This window comes from Physeter macrocephalus, chromosome 17, assembly GCF_002837175.3.
Source record: "Physeter macrocephalus isolate SW-GA chromosome 17, ASM283717v5, whole genome shotgun sequence".
Lineage (NCBI taxonomy): Eukaryota > Metazoa > Chordata > Mammalia > Artiodactyla > Physeteridae > Physeter > Physeter macrocephalus.
Window position 1 is genome coordinate 14,466,545 of NC_041230.1, and position 21,561 is coordinate 14,488,105.

Genomic DNA, 21,561 nt, shown 5'->3' on the forward strand with positions numbered 1-21,561 from the left:
ACCTCAGAGCCTCAGAACTTATTTCCTACCACTCTGTAGGTGGAGACCACACTCTCGAGATGTCAGGTGTCTAAGCAGGATGCGAGTTATTGCTTCCTCTATTCTGGTATACATTTCTACATTAGACTAGGGGACAAAGAATATTACTGAAAGGCACTCTGAATTCAGAGAAAACTAAGTTCCCATCATTAAGGGAAGTCTAGACTTGGGACAACAGCGCCTCTGCCTGCCCCCACGCCCACCTCACCCCCCCCCACCCCCACCCCGGGCTGGGAACAGAAAGGCAGCGGGGCATCTGCCTGCTCCTCACAGCTGGTTAACATTTGCACTACATTCTTGGTATCTAACATAAAGAAACCCACAATGAAATACAGTCATTATTCCAAAGTTTTTTTTATTTCAAATTCACTGAAAGAAATAAAATTATATTTAAAAAAATAGAGTAATCTCACAAACTGAGGAAAGCCAGGAACAAAAAGAACAAGTTAGGTACTTTTTCCTGAGAGGCAGATCTAACAGCTATAGGACGGACTTTCTTCCTTCCTAGCTTTTGTCAAACAAAAAATTTTTTCCTATTTCTAAGGCATCAAAAACTCTTGAGTGTTTTAACTGGGTTGTTCAGGTACAAAGCTTCAAGCCCTCTAAGGGGGATTAAGAAACATCAAAAGCTGCTACGATTTCCTTTGTTGTAACACCAAACATTACATTGTACATACTTCTACTTCTTTATGTAAATTTGAGAATTTCACACTCATGACCTGAATTTCAAAAATCTGGTCATATTTTATTAAAATCTTACTACTTCTTGGTAAGAATGTCCAAAGTATCTGAGCTCACATCCCAGTAACTAAAAGGGGCCAGACAGCAGGAAGAACTGTTGGATCGCACCACCTGCAGCCAAGACCTGTCAGAAAACACCCATCCTGGAAGACTCACATGCAGCTAGAAATTTATACTAAAGCCTAATTCCTAAACCACTAGACCTGCCAGCAAAGGCAGATCATATCCTAATGGTTCATATGTAACCTACAGGACAAAAATTACAGAAGTCATATACAATTCCCAAACTTACCCATTCCCTATACTTGGTTTCCCTCCATTTTATACTGATAAATCTATCAAACTAAAAACTTTCATTCCCAAACACTTCAGTGAGATAGTCAAGACAACGGTTAACATTTCTGTTCTATGCATGACTGCTGGTGCTAGTTTTGATTTGCATAGGTAAAAGAAAAGCTTGAATTTTTCCAAAAGGTACAATCTTATATTCTTACTTGAAATAATTGAGTACATACCTGATGATCTCCCTAAAGCTTCTCTTCCAAGATAGTTAAGTCAATTCATATAATTGGTAACAATAAATTCCATGGGGACAACCATTTCTGAAAGATATTGTTTAGTAAATAAGAGATTAAAAATGTCTGTAGCAACTCTTATAGGTGCTTAAAGATTCAAGTGACCTAACTGCATCTCCAATGAGGTGCTACTAAAGATTCAGTAGCATTCTGTGGGTATCTCCTAGTTAGTTGTTTAAAACATCTATCAACCTACAAGTAGATCCATACTCCAACCACAGTAAACCGATGTTGGACCCTAATAGGAAGCCCTATCCTGTCTCCTGGATCTATAGGGAGTTAACCGTCCTGGGACAGTCACTCTCATGGAACAATACAGGGCTCTTGTCACATGCAGAAGGGACTCTTGGCCTCTAATAATGGCTTTGCTGAGTTGCAGGGCACCGTGATGTCTTCTTCCGCCCAGAAGGGCACAAGACAGCACTCTTCCACCAACCCAAGGGTGCAACTTGACTTACATCCTGGTTACACTGTCCCAGGTCCTGGTATGAAACAACAGTGTGGCCCAAAATGACCATGTTCAAATAAGATACCTGGTAACTTTTTAATCTGATGTGACTCAGTCTCTTGTCACCAGCCTAGGTCACCCAAAAACAAAAACCAAAAAAAGAGAAAAACACAAATTTGAGCTAGAATTGTTCCTAAAAAAAAAGTCAACAAGAACAATCAAAACTACCAACACTTATATAAGCCGGACCCTAGAGATTTCTATCTTCAGTGACTGCCACTTTTTAGTCTTAACAAAAATGTCAATATCCTGAGTTTTATTCGTATTTTCTTGCTAAAATAAGTTATGGGACATAAATGCATACAAATGAATAAAAAGTGGTACAAAAGTCTGGAAGAACAGCCCACTAACTAGAAAATGTTGCAAAAACAATATAAAACGATGTGTTTAAGTGAAATAAATTAAAGGTTAAACCTTACACTTTCAAGTTTTCTTAGACTATTATTTTGGGAAATGGCATGGAGTTGATGATGTATTTTTCTAATAATCAGTTGTTTAAGATCAAATACCAAGTGATCGTTCACAAGAAATTTTTGCTTTTAAAAACCACGGCCCCACTGCAGTGCATTTGAACACAGGAGAAACTACCTCCTGAAATTAATATTCAAAATCCTAATCAGTAACTAGTGTGGCCATAAACTGTTGAGACGTTTTGTTTACTAACTCGGCTATCCAAATGGTATGTTAAAAAAAAAAAAAGGCTTACTTTACTAGCATCTGCAGAAACTAAAATTTTGGTACATAAGTTTCTCTAAACCACTGAGTTGTTTTCTTAATTTTAACAAAATAATGCCAATGCAATAACCCAAAGGTATCCCAAATGCTTTGCTTTTACTTTTAAAAAACCTATTTGCTTCCTAAATGCTATTTATATTTTTAAACCAGTTGGCTGCATACTGCCTTTAAAATGCAATGGGGTTTCTTTACTTAACCTGACATCACTATTCAAAAACTTGTACTTCCTGGGGAAAACGGTACTAATTATGCTAAAACAAGGTTTATGCTATACATAAAATCACTCCAAATTATAAAGTGATTGGTTTCTATAGCTCTAAGCATTTTTAATACATAATTTAGAAAAAAGTCACACATAGATGAACAGAGATGGCATTCAACTTTCTTTCATCCAATTAACCATATCCATTAAAACCAAGACTCTTCTGCATGACTTGCCAGTTCCCCATTCCTTCTGTCAACCTAGAAAAGAAATATTTCTTGGGAAGTCAGGATTTATTAAGAACAACAAGCTCCAGGGCATTTTTTTTTTTTTTTTTTTTACCATATACCTTTAAAACTGTTTTTATCCCCACAAAAATCCTTATTATTTAAAACCAGATATTCAAATTATATGGCTAACATTTTTAGCTAATCAACTCTTCAGTGCTGATCCTAGAAAACAACCTTCAATGGATCTTTGAATAATGGAGATTCAGCCGCTGATACAAGTAGTGTAGGTAGTCACACCTTTAACGTTCAAGCCACAAGTTGTGACGTTTGAAAGAGGTGAGGTCTACTGTCCTGCATTATCAGAATCTGTCGTATTTTCAGTGCTACTGGGTTGCACATTATCTGCGAGGTTGTGTGCATGCTCAAGAAATAAATCTTTCAGTACACTTAATTCCTTAGTCAGCAATTTAATTTTTGCTTCCAACCGTTCATTCTCTTCCTTGAGCTGATTCACTCTCTGCAGCGTATCCTGCGCTTTCTGCTTGCTTTTCAACCGGCTCTTTTTCACCGCCATGTTGTTCCTCTCTCTGCGCTGACGATACTCGTCACTGTTGCGATCCATGGGCAGACTCTTTTTGCTCTGCTTGCTTGGAGGCACAGCTTTGCCTCCGCCCCCAGGGCCGGCGGGCACCAGTTGAGGAACCTGCTGTAAGCCGCTGGCATGAGCCTGAGTATGAATGACACTTATTCCATTCACGCTCGGGGTAGTGTTCTGCTGTGATACCTTGCTCATTTGGGCACGTTCCCTTGTCAACACAGAACAAGTAGAAATGAGGACAAGGTGATCAATGGTTTGATCTGCCAAGAAATCTTCACATGTACCTAGTTAAAAAATAAATTGCATTAAAATATTTGAAATGACAAGATCAAATAAGATTAAACTTGCATGTACCCAATAGCAGGCCAATATTAATTGATTATGCTGAGAAAAGTCTATGACAACTGCCCACTGCTCCAATGTTTCAGAAGTCTAAGTCATGTAATTTAGAGAGGTAAGTTAATACAGACGCACCATACGACCAAATTCAACCCACCTGAACCCCTGAGGGTACTGCCCATCTGTGCCTGTTATCAAAAATGGGAGGAAAAACAAAAGAACACCACTAATTAGGTAGCACATATGAACCAATAGCACTTGGCAATCTGCAAGACAGAAATGTGAGATGTTTGGTTTAAACGCAATGAGTTCAGTTATGATAGGAGAGACACCTGAAATAAAAGAGGGAAAAAGTTTCAACTGTTGGCTCAAGTCAAAATAGAAGGGCTGGAGCAGAGCGCCCAGCCCAGTCTCCAGTGCTCATCAGGAAGCCCTGCACTACGATCTCTGCATGGTCCTTACTCTAATATGCAGAGACTGAGTCATCAAGGACTTGACTTCTCTCCCGGAGCGTAAGAATCTTTACAGGATATTTTGAAAAGGTGTTTTTTGCTTGTTTTTATTTTTTTTTAATGACCTCAAATGAGAGTAGTTTACAGAGATTTTTTTTAAGTTAGTTTCTTGGATCACAGATTTAGAAGCTCTGAGATACCCAACTTGCTTCCCCATCCCATCATGCTTTTAACAGTTTTTTTTTTTTTTTTGCGGTACGTGGGCCTCTCGCTGCTGGGGCCTCTCCCGTTGCGGAGCACAGGCTCCGGACGCACAGGCTCAGAGGCCACGGCTCACAGGCCCAGCTGCTCCACGGCATGTGGGATCTTCCCGGACCGAGGCACGAACCCGTGGTCCCCTGCATCGGCAGGCGGACTCTCAACCACTGCGCCACCAGGGAAGCCCTAACAGCGCTTTTTAATTCTCGACATAATTAGTAAACGCATCTAAACACAGTCAGCCTAAAACCACAAGGAAAGAAACAAAAGCCCTGATGATGCATCCAAGGAGGTGCAAGCACTGGGACTCAGGCTGGACCTAGAGCCAGAGCAGCTGCAGCGCCTGCACCCACTTGACATTGCTCAAGGAGCGCAGAGGAAACGCCAATGCTGAAATATTGCGGCAGTGCTGCCCGTAGAAATGAAGTCACAGTTTCAGAACTAGTCATACTTGGATGACTATGAATTCAACCACTTTGCTACAACTGCCTCAAGATGTGTCAAAAGCAGACCTATCCTATCATCATGAGGCCACTTCAAGACAAACTGACTAAGCTGAGTGAACCGTGCCCACCAAGAAGCCACAGCACTCTTGAAAACTGAGAAAGCAGTGTTAGGAACCATAAAACTATCCCGTTCTCTTTTCACAAAACTGCTAAAGCTGCATCAGTGGAAAAAACCCTGCAGCCAGAATTATGAACTGCCTCAAATGAGTACACCTTACAGTTCTTAAGAAAAGCTCGGTTAGTAAACACCAGTAGCTTCACCCAAACCTTTAGCCAGGCATTTCTGTATAAACACCATTTACTGGTCTGCTTTTAAAAAAATCTTTGCTTTTAAAAAGGCCATATATCATTACTTTCCATTGTTTTTCAAGCCACACAGGCAGCCCTGAGCTAGCCGGTCATCTGTTCTCACTTCAGTGCTAAGGAAACACCAAAAGCTTCCTTCCAAACCATGATGGATATCTACTCCAAGTCTATCTTCAGTAATGGGTATTTCATATTTCCCTTGATAATTTATCAAGTTGCCTATTTTTCCTTCCAGTTACAAAGTGGCAGTTCAGTATAATTTGAGCTACACTTACCACTAATAGTGTTAAAGGCCATCTATACCATTGCTTATCTATTTGGTATGAAGTGAAAAGTGTTTACTCAATTTTTATGAACTTGTTTGTCCTGGGACTGTCTTAACAATCATGATTATGTTCATCTTATTTATCTTCTTTTTTACGTTTTATATGTCAATTAGGTTTTTAGTCTTTAAAGCTACTCTCTAATAAACTCAGAGATAGCAATGATCCAAAGAAGTACAAACCAGGAACCAAGTCAGTTCTTGTCTTGGCTCTGACTTTCCCCGTTTCACTCTGGACATACCCTTTCCCTCTGTGAGCCTCGATTTCCCCATCTGCAAATGAGGGACGTAAAATGGTAAAATGCCTTCTGACTTTGACAATATACCACGAACTTCAGTCACCAAAAACTCTTATTATAGCCTCCAAATTTAGTGATGTTCATGCCCATTTTTGTTCTTAAAGATACCAGAACAGGGAAGGGCTCTTTTACCTCAGTCTGACTCAAGGTACTAGGCTGAACACAGTAGGCAAGGTTTTGAAAATGAGTCCTCTGGCTTGTAAAACAAAGAGTAATCATCAAACTGGTAAAAATGTAAGAAAAGGAAACTTGGAGATAATAAAAAGAACTCCAATTTTTTTTTGTTTTTTAAGTTCTCCAACCGAAGACAAGCCAAGAAAGTAGCTCTTAAAGTGAAGAGCTATCCACTAAGGAAAGGGGGTCAGAGCTAAGTGGTCTAAGACTTAACTCCAAACATATTATCAATTTTGTTTTTTACATTGAGCAAAACAGCTGCCTCTACGAGTTACATATTTTACAGTTTACAGTTATCTGTGCTTTTGTTTCTTCCACAAACATTTACTGAGCACCTACAATGCACAAAAAGAAAATAAGTTTATTTCAAATCTGGATATTCAACCCTAAATGAAAGTCTGGCTCCTATGTGGACAAATACTATTCCAAAGTTCAGTCTACAGGAAGCAGAGTGGCACCTTGTTTCCTTGCTGTGAATCATTCAAGCAGGAAGCAGGAGAAAAACTGAAAAGCAGTGGTTCTCAAAGTGTGGTCCCTGAACCGGCAGCAGCAGCATCACCTTGTTAGAAATGCAAATTCTCGGGCTGCCCCAGACCTAGGAATCAGGAGCTCTAGGAATAGGGCTGGGCGATCTTGTTTTAACAGGACCTCCAAGTGATTCTGATGACACTGAAGTTTGAGAGCCACTGCTACAAATCAACCATGGACCTTAAGAAAGATGGACTGAGTGGGTAACATTTTTTAAATTCAAATTCCTTAATTCAAGTAATGTTCATTCAAATCAGTGACACAGTGACAACTCAAAACTAACTTAGAATGAGTAAAACAAAATCAAAATTGTCTCAATGGGAAAATAAACCTCTCAAGGATTTTCCTAACCCTCTTGTCATTTTCTTCACATGTGTACAACCAGATATTCCTACCCTGCCCCCCCAAATAAATTTTTAACTCCAATCTCCTCAACGAAGGTCTACACTCCAAAATATTCAGATGTTTTCCCCTTATTCCAAATCTGTTCAAATCATTGGTATCTGACAATTCTACCCACCCCCACCCCCCAAAACACCTCACCTCTACTATCCGTCTCCATCCCAATGCCACAGAATTACCTCAGGCTGACATCATCTCTCAGGGGCACAGCCTCGTCTGTCTGCACGTTATCTTTTCTTTGTGCTTCTGTCCAATGTGTTCCCCCAGTTTCTTGGTCAATGCCAGCTCAATAGTGTGCCTCCCTGTAGACTAAGCTAGAGACAGGACTCTGTCTTTATCACCATAGGCCCAGCATCTAGCGGTGCTGCTCAAGAAATATTTGTTGGATACAGCCTCAAAAGGCTAAGAGAAAACACTTATTTTTACAAGTGTCTTACATAAAAATGAGATTCTCTAGCATTAAAATCTCTTATAACAACCATAATTAAATCAAGACTGTTACTAAGATATTATGGTCTTACCACCTAAAGTTCTTGGTCTTTCTTAATGGTATACAGGAAAATAAAAACATTTGCTACTTCTACTCCCCAGCCTATACAGTGAACATCATTCTTGTCTGGTCTTTGCTTCGTATCAGTTGAGAACCTTTATTTTCCACTCTGCCCAGTTATGTTTCCCATAACCTCAAGTTTTTAGACATATGTTGACAGGGTCTGACAACTCTGTACTACAAGTGAAGTGAAGGTAAGCAAAGTTAACAAACACCTAAATGAGCAGGATTTCTATTTATTTGCCACTGCTGGTTTCATGACCCAAAGCAGGGGGTCCATGAAGGAGGGTACATCCCTTCAGGGAGTACATAAGTGGTCCACTGGAGTACGAGAAGAAAATGTAGGCTCTTTTGCCTTTTTTTAATGTCATCTTTTTACTCTACTTTTAGTGCCATTAACAACACACACAAACTAATACACACACATTGTTTATAAATATACATCTATTAGGGAGTCATGCTCAATTCTTGTTTTTCTTTTTTTTTCTTTTTTAACTAATAGGCCTGGAAAGCCAAAAAGACAGGAGACCAATGTACCTACCAGTAATAAGAGCCCATGGAAGCACCCCCTCCCAAGAATACACAATAAACCTGGAATTGTGGCTACGTGCGTTTACCATTTCTGTGATCAGGTGAGGCAATCTTAGGCCATAAGACCAAATTCAGCCCCATGAGGTCCTATTTATCTTTACCTAGGACTCACCAGGTGCTGTTTAAATCCCAAGGGATGAAACCACCTGTCCAAGATCAGACAACCTTGCTGACAGCCATGATGTGACCTTGAGAATTTAGAGGATATTCTGGGGGAAAAAAAACTAAGTTTCGCTTCCACTTATGTTTTTCAGGGAGGTATTAAAATGACTGAATCTGCCAAGTGTGCCCACCAGAAGCAGGACTCTAACTGAAAACTTCTTCAGCTCACTAGCATCCTGTAATTATTTAGCTTTGTTTACACTAAGTTTTTCCAAAACAGTGAATCAGCTTTAATAGCTTATCCCAAATACTACTCAAGTAGTAACAGCTGACCAGACTTTAACTTTTAACTGTCAAGGGCTTTTAGATGCAGAATTTCTTAGTAAAGCAAACCTTTATACTATTTTATTTGAAAAGTTTCTTTGAGCGTCCCACATCCTATCTGAATTAAAGGACAATCTCTCCCCATAAGAATTCAACTGAGTGAGTGTACACTGGGAGAGAGAACTACCAATTTTTGTGTAACCCACCAAGGTTAAAACCATTCTGAAACGGACACATTTTAAGATGCCAGATGACAGCACAAACTTCAGACTAGAGGAAAGCCCAGCAATGAAACCTGAAGAATAAAAACACACGAGCTTACTTGGAAGAACAGATTCTCCTTCCCCTCAAACATGCATTTCCATCCTCTCCATCTAGACACCTCGGCTGGCAATTTTCCTTACTGTGTTCCCTCCAAGCATGCTAACGAAGCACTTCATTTTTTTGCCCTTCTCTGTTCTAGTCAACTCGTGGTTGCTGCACATTCATCCAACCTGTGTTCAATAGTCACCTGAAGGATATTCAAAGTACAGCTCCATAAGGAAGCACAATATTATTTGTGTAAAGTCACATATTTAAAACTCGACCGCCTTCCCTGACTACTCGACTAACTTCTAAAAAGGATTCTCGATTATCCGACACCGAGCAGTTTTGCAGGCGCAGGAAATATCCCAGGTGGCACTGAAGTAAGATACCGTCCACCTTCTGCTATTCTGGGAACACCCTTTATCCCCAGGGGCCAATACAAGCCTGGCTGGTCACACTGCACGTTGCACAAACAGAGGGCCGGGTTCTGGAGGGGGCACAGCCCGGCTCGCATCCCGTCCCGGGCCGGCAGCAGGGGCGCTGCGGGAGCGCGGGGGTCTGCGGGTGGCGCCGTGGCGCTGGGCCGGGGCCAAGGATGAGATCAGCGGCCCCGCCGGGTGTTGCCGGCAGGTTGCATCAGACGCCGCGCGGGGCCGCCGGCCGCGCCGCGGGCCGCGCGGGGCCTTCCCGGCAAGCCGGCCGCCCAGGGCCGGGCCGGGTCTCCTCGGGCAGGGGCCGCGCCCACGCGAGCGGTCGGCGGCGCCGCGGCCTCCTCCTCCTCCCTCAGCCCGCCCGCGGCCTCCTTACCTGCGCCTCCAGCCCGCCCGCCCCCAAGAGGCCTCCACTCCCAGCGGCCCCGCACGGCGCGGCCCGACCCAGGCCTCGCGGCCCGCGGGTCAGCGAGGAGGAGCGACGGTTACGAAACCGGCAGCCTCCGCCCGTTCCGCCGCCGCCGCCGCCGCCAGCGCCACCGGGTTCCCCTCCTCGCCGCGGCCGCGCTTTAGAGGATATTCTGGGGGAAAAAAAACTAAGTTTCGCTTCCACTTATGTTTTTCAGGGAGGTATTAAAATGACTGAATCTGCCAAGTGTGCCCACCAGAAGCAGGACTCTAACTGAAAAATTCTTCAGCTCACTAGCATCCTGTAATTATTTAGCTTTGTTTACACTAAGTTTTTCCAAAACAGTGAATCAGCTTTAATAGCTTATCCCAAATACTACTCAAGTAGTAACAGCTGACCAGACTTTAACTTTTAACTGTCAAGGGCTTTTAGATGCAGAATTTCTTAGTAAAGCAAACCTTTATACTATTTTATTTGAAAAGTTTCTTTGAGCGTCCCACATCCTATCTGAATTAAAGGACAATCTCTTCCCATAAGAATTCAACTGAGTGAGTGTACACTGGGAGAGAGAACTACCAATTTTTGTGTAACCCACCAAGGTTAAAACCATTCTGAAACGGACACATTTTAAGATGCCAGATGACAGCACAAACTTCAGACTAGAGGAAAGCCCAGCAATGAAACCTGAAGAATAAAAACACACGAGCTTACTTGGAAGAACAGATTCTCCTTCCCCTCAAACATGCATTTCCATCCTCTCCATCTAGACACCTCGGCTGGCAATTTTCCTTACTGTGTTCCCTCCAAGCATGCTAACGAAGCACTTCATTTTTTTGCCCTTCTCTGTTCTAGTCAACTCGTGGTTGCTGCACATTCATCCAACCTGTGTTCAATAGTCACCTGAAGGATATTCAAAGTACAGCTCCATAAGGAAGCACAATATTATTTGTGTAAAGTCACATATTTAAAACTCGACCGCCTTCCCTGACTACTCGACTAACTTCTAAAAAGGATTCTCGATTATCCGACACCGAGCAGTTTTGCAGGCGCAGGAAATATCCCAGGTGGCACTGAAGTAAGATACCGTCCACCTTCTGCTATTCTGGGAACACCCTTTATCCCCAGGGGCCAATACAAGCCTGGCTGGTCACACTGCACGTTGCACAAACAGAGGGCCGGGTTCTGGAGGGGGCACAGCCCGGCTCGCATCCCGTCCCGGGCCGGCAGCAGGGGCGCTGCGGGAGCGCGGGGGTCTGCGGGTGGCGCCGTGGCGCTGGGCCGGGGCCAAGGATGAGATCAGCGGCCCCGCCGGGTGTTGCCGGCAGGTTGCATCAGACGCCGCGCGGGGCCGCCGGCCGCGCCGCGGGCCGCGCGGGGCCTTCCCGGCAAGCCGGCCGCCCAGGGCCGGGCCGGGTCTCCTCGGGCAGGGGCCGCGCCCACGCGAGCGGTCGGCGGCGCCGCGGCCTCCTCCTCCTCCCTCAGCCCGCCCGCGGCCTCCTTACCTGCGCCTCCAGCCCGCCCGCCCCCAAGAGGCCTCCACTCCCAGCGGCCCCGCACGGCGCGGCCCGACCCAGGCCTCGCGGCCCGCGGGTCAGCGAGGAGGAGCGACGGTTACGAAACCGGCAGCCTCCGCCCGTTCCGCCGCCGCCGCCGCCGCCGCCGCCACCGCCACCGGGTTCCCCTCCTCGCCGCGGCCGCGCGCGCGAGGCCGCGACCGCCGCCGCCATAACCAATGGGAGCGCCGGCTTGCGGGGGACGCGCCCTCCCTCCGCGACGGACAGCGCCACCAGCCAATCGCGGGCGGCCTGGCCGCGGGAGGCGGGCACGTGGTGGAGGCGTAGCCCACTGCGCGGTGGGGCGGGCGCGGCGGGAGTTAACGACTGGGGTTCCCCGGCCTATCGCGCGGGGCGGCACCCCAGCTGTAGGCGACCCGCTGCAAGATAAGTTCTGTGAAAGTTGGAGGCATTGGAGAACCGTAGCCTCGTGAGGGCAAACCTGTCTTTGGAAAACACAATTTGCTGAGGTGATGTTTTGAACCATCGATTTCTGTTTTGGTTTCACCACGTCCTCGGGGAGCCCCGCCTCGGAGTCGCTGCCGGGGACATTTTCCCGGAACGGCCTACCAGACTCGCCTCCCGGGACGCGGGGCGCCCGACGGTCGCTTCATCGCCGACGGCCCGCGCCCCTCGGAGGGAGCCTGGAGAGAAGTCCTGGACCTCACGGCTCTGAAGGCAGCTGCAAACTTGTTGAAAGACGAAAGGGTGCAAAATTTTCCCAACGTAGGATTAGTGTTGATGTCACTGCAGACTGTGGTTACGGAGAAATGAATTTCCACGATCAATTCCCTTGTGCTGTCCTCCAGGTGAACAGATTGAGAGACGTGAACTCAAAAAAATGGATGGCAAACCAGCCTTATTTATCTAAGACGATTCACAGGAGGATCTGAAAGCGTATTAGAACTGGGAAGCAGCGCGCTGGGTGGAGGCAGACAGGTTTGATTGCTTCCTTTTTAGCAATTCTTATCGTCTAAAAACTGGAGTCTTTGAAAGAGGAAAGGTTTCTTCATCACCCAGGCCATGGCACCACCTCTCCGCATAAGACGGTTTCGAGGAATCAGTAAAGAGGTGATAAAACATTTGCGAGAAAATTAAAGATATAAAAATTAAGAGAGCTGCAACTAAAAGTGAACACTGAATACCACAGAAGCAGACTTGGTAGAATGACACAGTATCATCAAAACCAGCACGTTTCTTTCACTTTGGCCCTTAGTGTTCTGAGTTGAAATTTCTTTGATCAAGATTTTAGCACTATTAAAACTGGATTCGATTTTGTTGCTCACAGAATTATAATTTTACCCTCACCATGTCCTAATCACTTTAAAAATTGTATAGGAAAATAAAACCACATATATGTATGTTCATTTATCCCCTGGTTTGCTAACCACTCTGCCAAGCTGCTCCAGCATTCTCTGTGTCTTTCTGGGCAGGCCTCTTCCACACTCAGCGGATTAGTCAATGCCAAGAAGACTAGAGTATTTATTTCCTCTGCAGCTGGTAGCTGGTAATTCTGTCTTCTCAGTTTACAAATATTTATTTGGTGCCAACTATGTGCTAAGCTGTGGGGAATCAGCAACAAACAAGACAAGCAGTCCCTGTCCACATGGAGCTTACACTTAGAGGCAGGGAAACAGACATTCAGTAACCACACAATTTTCTAATTACCATTTTCACAGCTATTACAAGAAGGAAGTACAAGATGCTGCGAGAGATTATAAGAAGGGAATCAAACCTGGTCTGTGGGTTATGGAAACACTGTAAGATGAGCAGGATTTGCCTAGGTGGCACAGATGAAGTGGAGGTGCCTTCAAGTCAGAGGGACTGTCTTATCTAAAGGTCTTGAGATGGGAGAAACACCTTTCTTTGGGTGAAGCACAGTGCCCCGGAGGAGACTGATGAGATGGACAGGGCCTTGTGGCCTGAGAAGGGTTCTGATTCTTACCCTAAGAGAGATGGGAATCCTCTGAAAGACTTGCTCTCACCATAAGGAAATGAGGAGAGCCTGGTAGAGCTGTCTCTAGTTTGAGGAGATCCACCATGTTGTTTCTTGCAAGTCACAGGGACGCAAGCCACTAATAAAGAAAAATTTCCTGCATGGATCTCTGCCTCACTGATACCTGATACGTAGTCTGCAAATCCAAAGAATTTGTAAAGAAGTAGTACATTAGGGCTTCCCTGGTGGCGCAGTGGTTGAGAGTCCACCTGCCGATGCAGGGGATGCGGGTTCGTGCTCCGGTCCGGGAAGATCCCACATGCCGCGGAGCGGCTAGGCCCGTGAGCCATGGCCGCTGAGCCTGCGCTCCCGGAGCCTGTGCTCCGCAATGGGAGAGGCCACAACAGTGAGAGGCCCGCGTACCGCAAAAAAAAAAAAAAAAAAAGAAATAGTACATTAAAATCCCCTCCAAAGGACTTGAGAAGTAGGATCTCCTGCTAATTGAATAGGCTAGTTACCTGAGAACTACTACAGTTAACTACTTGGTTACCTAACAGGTATGGACTCTAGTGTCAGGCTGTTCTGTTCACAGCTTCACCTCTTACTGGTGTGTGACCTCGGGCAAATTACTTAACCTCTCTGTCATCTGCAAATGGGGAGAACAGTGTCTATCCAGTAGAATTGTTGTGAGGATTAAGGAGTTGATAAAAGTTAGGGCCCTAGAACACTGCCTTACTGATACATGGTAGGAGCTCAAAAGTATTAGCTGTTATTACCATGATGCTCATACATGAATTATAAACAAATTATATCCATAGAATTGTAATAGACTAAAATACACTTCAAAACAAAGTCATGCTGTGCTTAATATTGCTTTGATGATTCAGGCACTGAAATATTCACAATATTGAAGGTGATGTTGACTCGTTAGGGTATTTCAAAAGGCGTTTTTTAGAATAATTCCCTTAGTTACCACATCTTATCATTTCACTTCTTTCCGCAGAGTGGAGAAAAAGTTTAGTAATTTGAAATCTCTTACTGTTTGAAAGCCAGATCAATAGATGTTTACTATGCATACTTAAGTATTTATCTTAAATGTGTCTTAAGTATTTAGGATAATACTTAAGTATCATAAATGTGTATTTGGAAAGTTTCTGAAAAATTAATATACCAAATTTACCACCTTTGACAGATCTGAACTATAGCTATATAGCATTTTGAGAATTGAGATAATGTCTGTCACAGGTTTGAGTCTCAGTAGATATGTTTTCTGGTATATTAGCAATAACAAGACAGTGATTGGCCATCATTCTGCATTGGTTAGGGCTGTTTTCATAGGAAGTAACTGAAAACCTCCCCGGGTAGGCTTAGCATAAAGAAGGATTTGGTCAGAGATTTTAGGGTATTATTCTTTCTTCACACGGCCACTAACAGCCTCAGTGTTCACAGCTTTGATCACTAAAGAAAGGCCAACTCACCTTTTAAGTTCCTGTTACAAAAGTCCTAGGCAAGGGCTCTGGGGTTGGTCCAGCTGGATCAAGTGCTCTTCTCTGGAATGATCAAATGGCCAGGACCAGATCACAGTGTACTAACATGGCAGCTATGGATGGGATGGCAGAGGCACTTTCCAGAGGAAAAGGGAGTGCTGAGCAGACGAATCCATCAATATCCACTTCAAACACCAGCTCACACCGTGGTCACTCTGACGGAGCCTTAATCACTCTGGTTGTCTGATCTGTTCTTTCCTGTATCATATGATTCTCCATCCTTGAGGGCAAAATTTAAACCTCCAATTTTACCTTTGGAAGCACTATTTAGAATCATAACAGCTAAGATGCTAAACGGTTGTCTTAGGACATCCCCAAATTTCATAAGCAGGTCCTATATGTGAAGAGAAAAATCTGACATAGTTTAAACTTGAATGGGTGGCAAATAGGGTGAATGTCCATTATAAAGCACTTTTCCACGTGTCAGATTTCATTATTTTGTGAGTTAAGACATGTCACCTGTACATTTAAGGGTAGTACATGTCATCTGTGCACACAGGATCGGTGTGTACTGTGGTGTGTACCTTGTGAGCACATGAAGCTAGGTACAGACTGTCTGCACACATGAGGAGAGCTGCATGCATCTGTGCTCATAAGAGTGGCGTGACATCTGTACATATCAGGAGGGGTAATCCGTACCATGTTGTGGGCCTAGGAGGGTCTTATTCTTATATCGTCACCCCACTGAATAAGCAATGATTACCTGTTACATATTGATTGTAATGCAAGTTATTCCAGTGCCTGTGAAGCACAAAACTGAAGATAAACAGAGGGTTTTTTGGTTTGTCTATTTGTGACATATGTGATACCAGTCTCCATCATAGCGGTGTGATGGGTTTTGGAGACAGAGCAAGGTGATGCTGGCTAGCATTTACCTAGCTAAACCTCTGTTCCCCATCTGTAGAGAGGGTTAACAGTAAATTCCTCATAGAATTGTTATGAGGATCAAGTAAGCTGACATGAAAAGAAGCTAACATAGTGCCTGGCACATAGCAAGCACAAAATAATCTGTCCATCCAAAAAGAATTTGCTACCTAGGACCCTGTTCTTGGTTTCTAATAACATTCTCCAGTAATAGCAACTGGGCTTCTTGGAGAAATGGCTGATTCTAGGAGTGACACAGGAAATACACAAGATGAACCTGGAGCATCTTGCAATGCCGGAAAGTAATGAAGCACTCAAAAAGCAAAACAATGAGGGTATGTGTCTTAGCTCAGGCTGCCACACTGAGTGGCTTAAACAACAGAGATTTCTTTCTCAAAGTTCTGGAGGCTGTAAAGTCCAAGATCAAAGTGCCAACAAGGTAGATTTTATTCCAAGGCCTCTTCTCTTGGTATGTAGGCAGCCACCATCTCACTGTGTGCTCATGTGATCTTTGTGTGGATGCTGGGAGAGAGAGAAACATGCTCTCCAGTGTCTCTTCTTATAAAGGCACTAATTCCATTATAAGAGGGTCCTCATGAGCTCATCTAACCCTAATTACTGCCCAAATGCCCATCTCTAAATACCAACATGTTTGGGATTAGGGGTTCAACATATGAATGTGGCAGGGGAAGGGTAAGACACAAACATTCAGTCCAAAATACCGTGTCAAAGGGGAACAGGTAGCAAATGGAAGAGCCCCTAATGCCCAAAAGAGTCCTAATACCAATTTGAGTGGAAGACAGCTAATGTAGTATTGAATTATAACCCAGAGTATAAAAGAAATACCCAAGAGTCCATGTTGATGTAAATAAATAAATGTTGGAGAAGAGATGAGTCTCCCATGCAGAAGAATTCCAAATAATTTATGTAGATGCTCTGCCCTCAGATGGGGGAGAGTAATTCTTCACTCCTTATGTTTGGGCTGCACATAGTGACTTCCTTATGAAGAGCAGAGTATGAAAGGGAAACATAAAGAGAAACTTTATAGTGGAGAATCCTGACAAACACTACCTCAGCCAGGTGATCAAGGTCAACATCAATTAGACATAAGCCATGTTGCTATAATGAGATGAAAATGGCACTTGACCTCCCAAGAACTCATGGTAGTCTAACTATGAGAAAAACACCATACACATTCCAATAGAAGGGCATTCTACAAAGTATTATCTGACCAGCACACCTCAAAACTGTCAAGGTCATCAAAAACAAGGAAAGTCAGAGGAAGTCTGGAGAATCCTAAGGGGACATGACAACCAAATGTAATATGGTATCCTGGGTGGGATCCTATAACAGAAAAAGGACATTGGGTAAAAACTAAGGAAATACAAATAAAGTATGGACTTTATTTGATATTGTATCAAATTTATCAGTCCCCCTTCTAGCGTCCCCTCAGCCTTGGCCAGCACGTCTCCTAGTCTAAGAAACTTACCTGTTGGGGTAAACTTCACCCTTCATTTCCATGTCCTTTTAAGGCTTTGGCCGCTGCTCTTGTCCATTTACCATCAAGACTGGCAGGGGATTAGTCACGCAAAGGAAACACTGGACAAATAAATCAGAAACTAATGATATTGGTTACCTATGAGGGGTGGATGGGACTGAGATAGAAAGAATGGGAGAGTGGGAAGCGGGTAGGAGAGATGATGGAGTGAGTGATACCTCTGTGAGTATACCTTTGTGTATATCTCTGACTCTGAGAACTGTGGTGAGGTTTCACAAACCCCAGAAACAAATAGTTAACACCAACCAGGATGTGGGAGGAACCCAAAATGAAATATTGTACAAACAGTAACCAATAACCTAACTGTACTACAAATGAACAACACAACCACACTGTGGTGAAGGGACTTCCTTGGTGGTCCAGTGGTTAAGACTCCATGCTCCCAATGCAGGGGGGCCGGGTTTGATCCCTGGTCAGGGAACTAGATCCCACATGCATACTTCAACTAAGATCCCACATGCCGCAACTAAAGATCCCACATACGGCAATGAAGATCCCGTGTGCGGCAACAAAGACCGGCGCCGCCAAATAAATAAATTAATATTAAAAGAAAGAAAGAAAGGAACTAACCTGGGTAGCTTCAGAACACAGTATTTTGATTGGATAGGCGAAATACAAAAAGAACTGTACACCGATGATATGCACTAGTTACTAAGTTTTTCAAAGGGGTATTGGTTAGCAATTCCGAAACTATTTTACGTATATGTTAGGACTGATCAATTAAGTAAATACATTTGGATAATGAGACCAGGTTTCTCACTTTGGAGAAAGGAGTTACAAATAAAAAAAGAGCAAGACTAGAATGAACCCTGTGGTGTTGGATTGGAATCAGAGGCTATAGAATGAATTCATGATTTGTAGTATATTCATAGATTGATAGATATAGAAATAAATACAGATGTGTGTGTAGGTGTGTGTGTGTGAGAGAGAATATATATGTTCTCTCTATGTGTTCTCTAGGTTTGTCCACTGAGAGGGCCTAAAAGCAATGACACCCCAGTAGCAATGATCCTACCTAGAGACCAAATCATGGTTTCTAAATAGCTTTCTTTAATGAGAGGAACTAGGGCTCATTGGAGAAGTAGTTGATTCCAGAGTTGGGCAGGGAAAAGACAAGAAGAATCTGGCATACCTTGTGGTGCCAGGAAGTAAAGAAATGCTCAAAAAAAAAATGGTAGGAGTATATCAAAAGAACATATGTGTTAATTTGAAGAAGTTCCCAATGACCAAATCTGGTACAATTTGATTAACAAAATAAATAATAATAATAGCTTATAGTTCACAGAATAAAATAAATATCTATTACTTTATACTGATATAAATAATTAAATAAATGGCAGAGAAGAAACAGCTCTTCCTTACCTCAAATCCCAATTAATAAATGTTGAAAGAATGGCTGAAGCAGCAAGTCACCATTAGATAAGCACAGCAGTATAATTGTTGCAGGCACGAATCATCAATTAATGTTAAAACCAATGGGTGAAAGTATAATGAGAAACAAAATATCTATATATTCTCAAAGTATCTTCTCACAAGATACTTACTAATTACAATGGGAAAAAATAACTTCCAGAAACCTGGAAGATTACCACCAAGTAATCAAAGTTAACTTCAGCAGGACTAAGACACATTGACATCATGAACCCCTGTTATGAGGCACTGAGAAATGCATTCCTGTGAAAATGCATAAATAACCTCAATCCAATCATGAGAAAATTTCAGACAGATGCAAATTGAAGGACTTTCTATGAAACAACTGACCAGTACTCTTCAAAAATGTCAAGGTCGTGAAAGACAAAGAAAAGCCGAGAAATTGTCCCAGGTTGGAGGAGACTAAGGAGACATGACAACCAAATGCAACACGGGATGCTGCATTGGATTCTGGACTAGCAAAAGGACTTTAGTGGGATAACTGGAGAAAATCTGATTGAGTGTTGGGAGTGGAAGCAGCCATTGTGTAAAGAGACAGGCACCCCTCCCTCACCCCGCTGAACCACCCATTGTGTTCTAGGCAGATACCAATGGTTATCATGGCCAGAGAGGAGCCAAAGGCCAGCAGGAGGTAAGGCTCCCCAAGTACACAGGACAGTAAGAAAAATTTCCCTGATTAGCACTCAAGCCCTGATAGCCCAAGGTTATCACAGATGTTGGCAAGTTGCTCCCCTACAGGATAGAAACCTGCCACACGGAGGTTACATAAAATTGACTTCCAAATCAAAAAAGACAAAGAAAACAATTCATAGAGTTGAGCACGTAAATACTTGAAACTTTTGGATATAAAAATACACCATAAATAAAATAGGTAACAAATGAGAAACTGGAGAAATATTTGGAACATATAATAAATTTCCTTATCATACAAGTAACTTTTAAAAATCAATAATCAATATACAGGAATATTACTCAGCCATAAAATGGAACAAAATTGGGTCATTTGTAGAGACGTGGACGGACCGAGAGAATGTCATTCAGAGTGAAGTAAGCCAGAAAGAAAAAAACAAATATCGTATATTAACGCATATATGTGGAACCTAGAAAAATGGTACAGATGAACCGGTTTGCAAGGCAGAAACAGAGACACAGATGTAGAGAACTAACGTATGGACACCAAGGGGGAGAGCGGGGAGGCAGGGTGGTGGTGGTGGTATGAATTGGTGGTGGAGATTGGAATGGACATATATACACTAATATGTATAAAATCGATAACTAATAACCTGCTGTATAAAAAAATAAAATAAAATTCAAAAAATCAATAATCAAAAGATGAACACCACAATATAAAGAAGGGCAAGGGACATGGACAAGAATTTCACAAAGAAACACTAATGGACAGAGACTTGAAAAATAAATTACCTTATTATCATCAAACAAATGCAATTAAATCAACAAGATAGCAAATTTTGTCTTTGATTATAAATCACCAAAAAGAATGTTAATAAATGATGTTAGCGAGAAGGTAAGGAAATTGGCACTTCACATACGGTCAGTGGGAAGGTAGTTTGGTAAAACCTTTCTGGAAGGCCACCTGCAATTTGCAATAAAAACCCTAGAAGTGTGTGGTGTACCCTTTGACATGGCCATTCCAATTCAGTCATTTATTCTAAGAAGATCATCATACATGCATGCAAAAATACAAGGAAGTATATTACATAATGTTTACAATAGCAGAGAAAGAGAGAGATTTCATCTAAATGTCCATTCGGATGAGCCCCAACGAGTGATGACCCATTTCTCAAAATCAGCAAGAAGGAATGAAGGTGATGTTTGGAAGAAAAGATATGCCTAACATAGGTAATTGCCTTAAAGTAACAGGATTATATCTGGGACTATTATTGGATTTTTTTGGTCACCTTTCTTTCGTCTTCTTATACCTTGAGGAACTAAATGCCTATTTGCATGGATTGCACTGTAATTTGACCATTAGGGCAGAGAACTCTATCCATCCCACCTGATCTCAGGTGTTGATTAAAAATGTACTCCTCTGGGCTGTCTGGTATTTGAACAAAACCAAGATTAATGACTTGTGTTCTTTCTTTCAAAAAGATATACACACAGCTTTGGAATATATATATAATATATATATTCTAAATGAATGTTCATTCATTAATATATTCATGACTCTCAAGATTTTTATACTTCTAAGTTTAAAAATTGACTTACAAAGATCAGTCTTATTAGATTCACTCTTCTGTATAAATTAGACTGATACCAAATCTTACATAAGTGTTTCTTATTTTTAATGAGGATTTATACAGTGAAATACATATTAAAATGTATACATTTTAATGATGAGTTTCTTATTAGAAAAAGTGTGAATAACTTTTAGTAGTAACAAAAGCTTACATATAATAAAACTCTTTTTATTTCTATAAAGCATATATTTACATATATTATCTAGAATTTGAATGTTGTAGGTTCAGAAACTTGTGAAAAAACAGAATTATAAATACTGTAGAAAATCATAAAAAATCACTGATGTATGGAGGCAACACAAACGTCCATCAGTGGATGAATGGACAAACAAAAAGTGGTATATACATGCAATGGAATACTAGACAGCCTCAAAACGGAAGGAAATACTCTAACTTGCTACATGCATGAACCTTTTCTTAATTAACATTTTTTTAAAAAATTTTTATACAATTTTTTTTTTTTTTTTTTTTTTTTTTTTTTTTT

At 42.4% G+C, this 21,561-nt stretch overlaps 1 protein-coding gene across 4 annotated transcripts; it reads right to left on the bottom strand.

Annotated features, from left to right (window-relative positions):
* Positions 1 to 456: 456 nt before the first annotated feature.
* CEBPG (CCAAT enhancer binding protein gamma) lies at positions 457 to 10,052 on the bottom strand. 4 transcript variants are annotated; one of them, XM_007126418.4, is made up of 3 exons: positions 9,895 to 10,052; positions 4,125 to 4,155; positions 457 to 3,912 (listed from the first exon to the last, which is right to left on the bottom strand). In XM_007126418.4, the coding sequence occupies exons 2-3, from the start codon at positions 4,147 to 4,149 to the stop codon at positions 3,374 to 3,376; spliced, it is 564 nt and encodes a 187-aa protein (XP_007126480.1). In that variant the 5' UTR covers positions 4,150 to 4,155; positions 9,895 to 10,052; the 3' UTR covers positions 457 to 3,373. The 4 variants fall into 4 exon arrangements, with proteins under 4 accessions (XP_007126480.1, XP_054934948.1, XP_023988347.1 ...); XM_055078973.1 differs by lacking the exon at positions 9,895 to 10,052 and adding an exon at positions 9,104 to 9,575; XM_024132579.2 differs by lacking the exon at positions 4,125 to 4,155 and having other exon boundaries at positions 9,895 to 10,015.
* Between the last annotated feature and the right edge of the window lie 11,509 nt (positions 10,053 to 21,561).

Bases quoted from the DNA above. Each gene is read 5' to 3' on its own strand.
- CEBPG (XM_055078973.1), bottom strand. From the start codon at position 9,136: ATGTTTGAGGGGAAGGAGAATCTGTTCTTCCAA. The intron at 4,156-9,103 runs GTAAGCTCGTGT...TTTTGATAACAG, and splicing joins AGGAGAATCTGTTCTTCCAA to GCACAGATGGGCAGTACCCT. The intron at 3,913-4,124 runs GTGGGTTGAATT...TTTTTTAACTAG, and splicing joins CAGTACCCTCAGGGGTTCAG to GTACATGTGAAGATTTCTTG.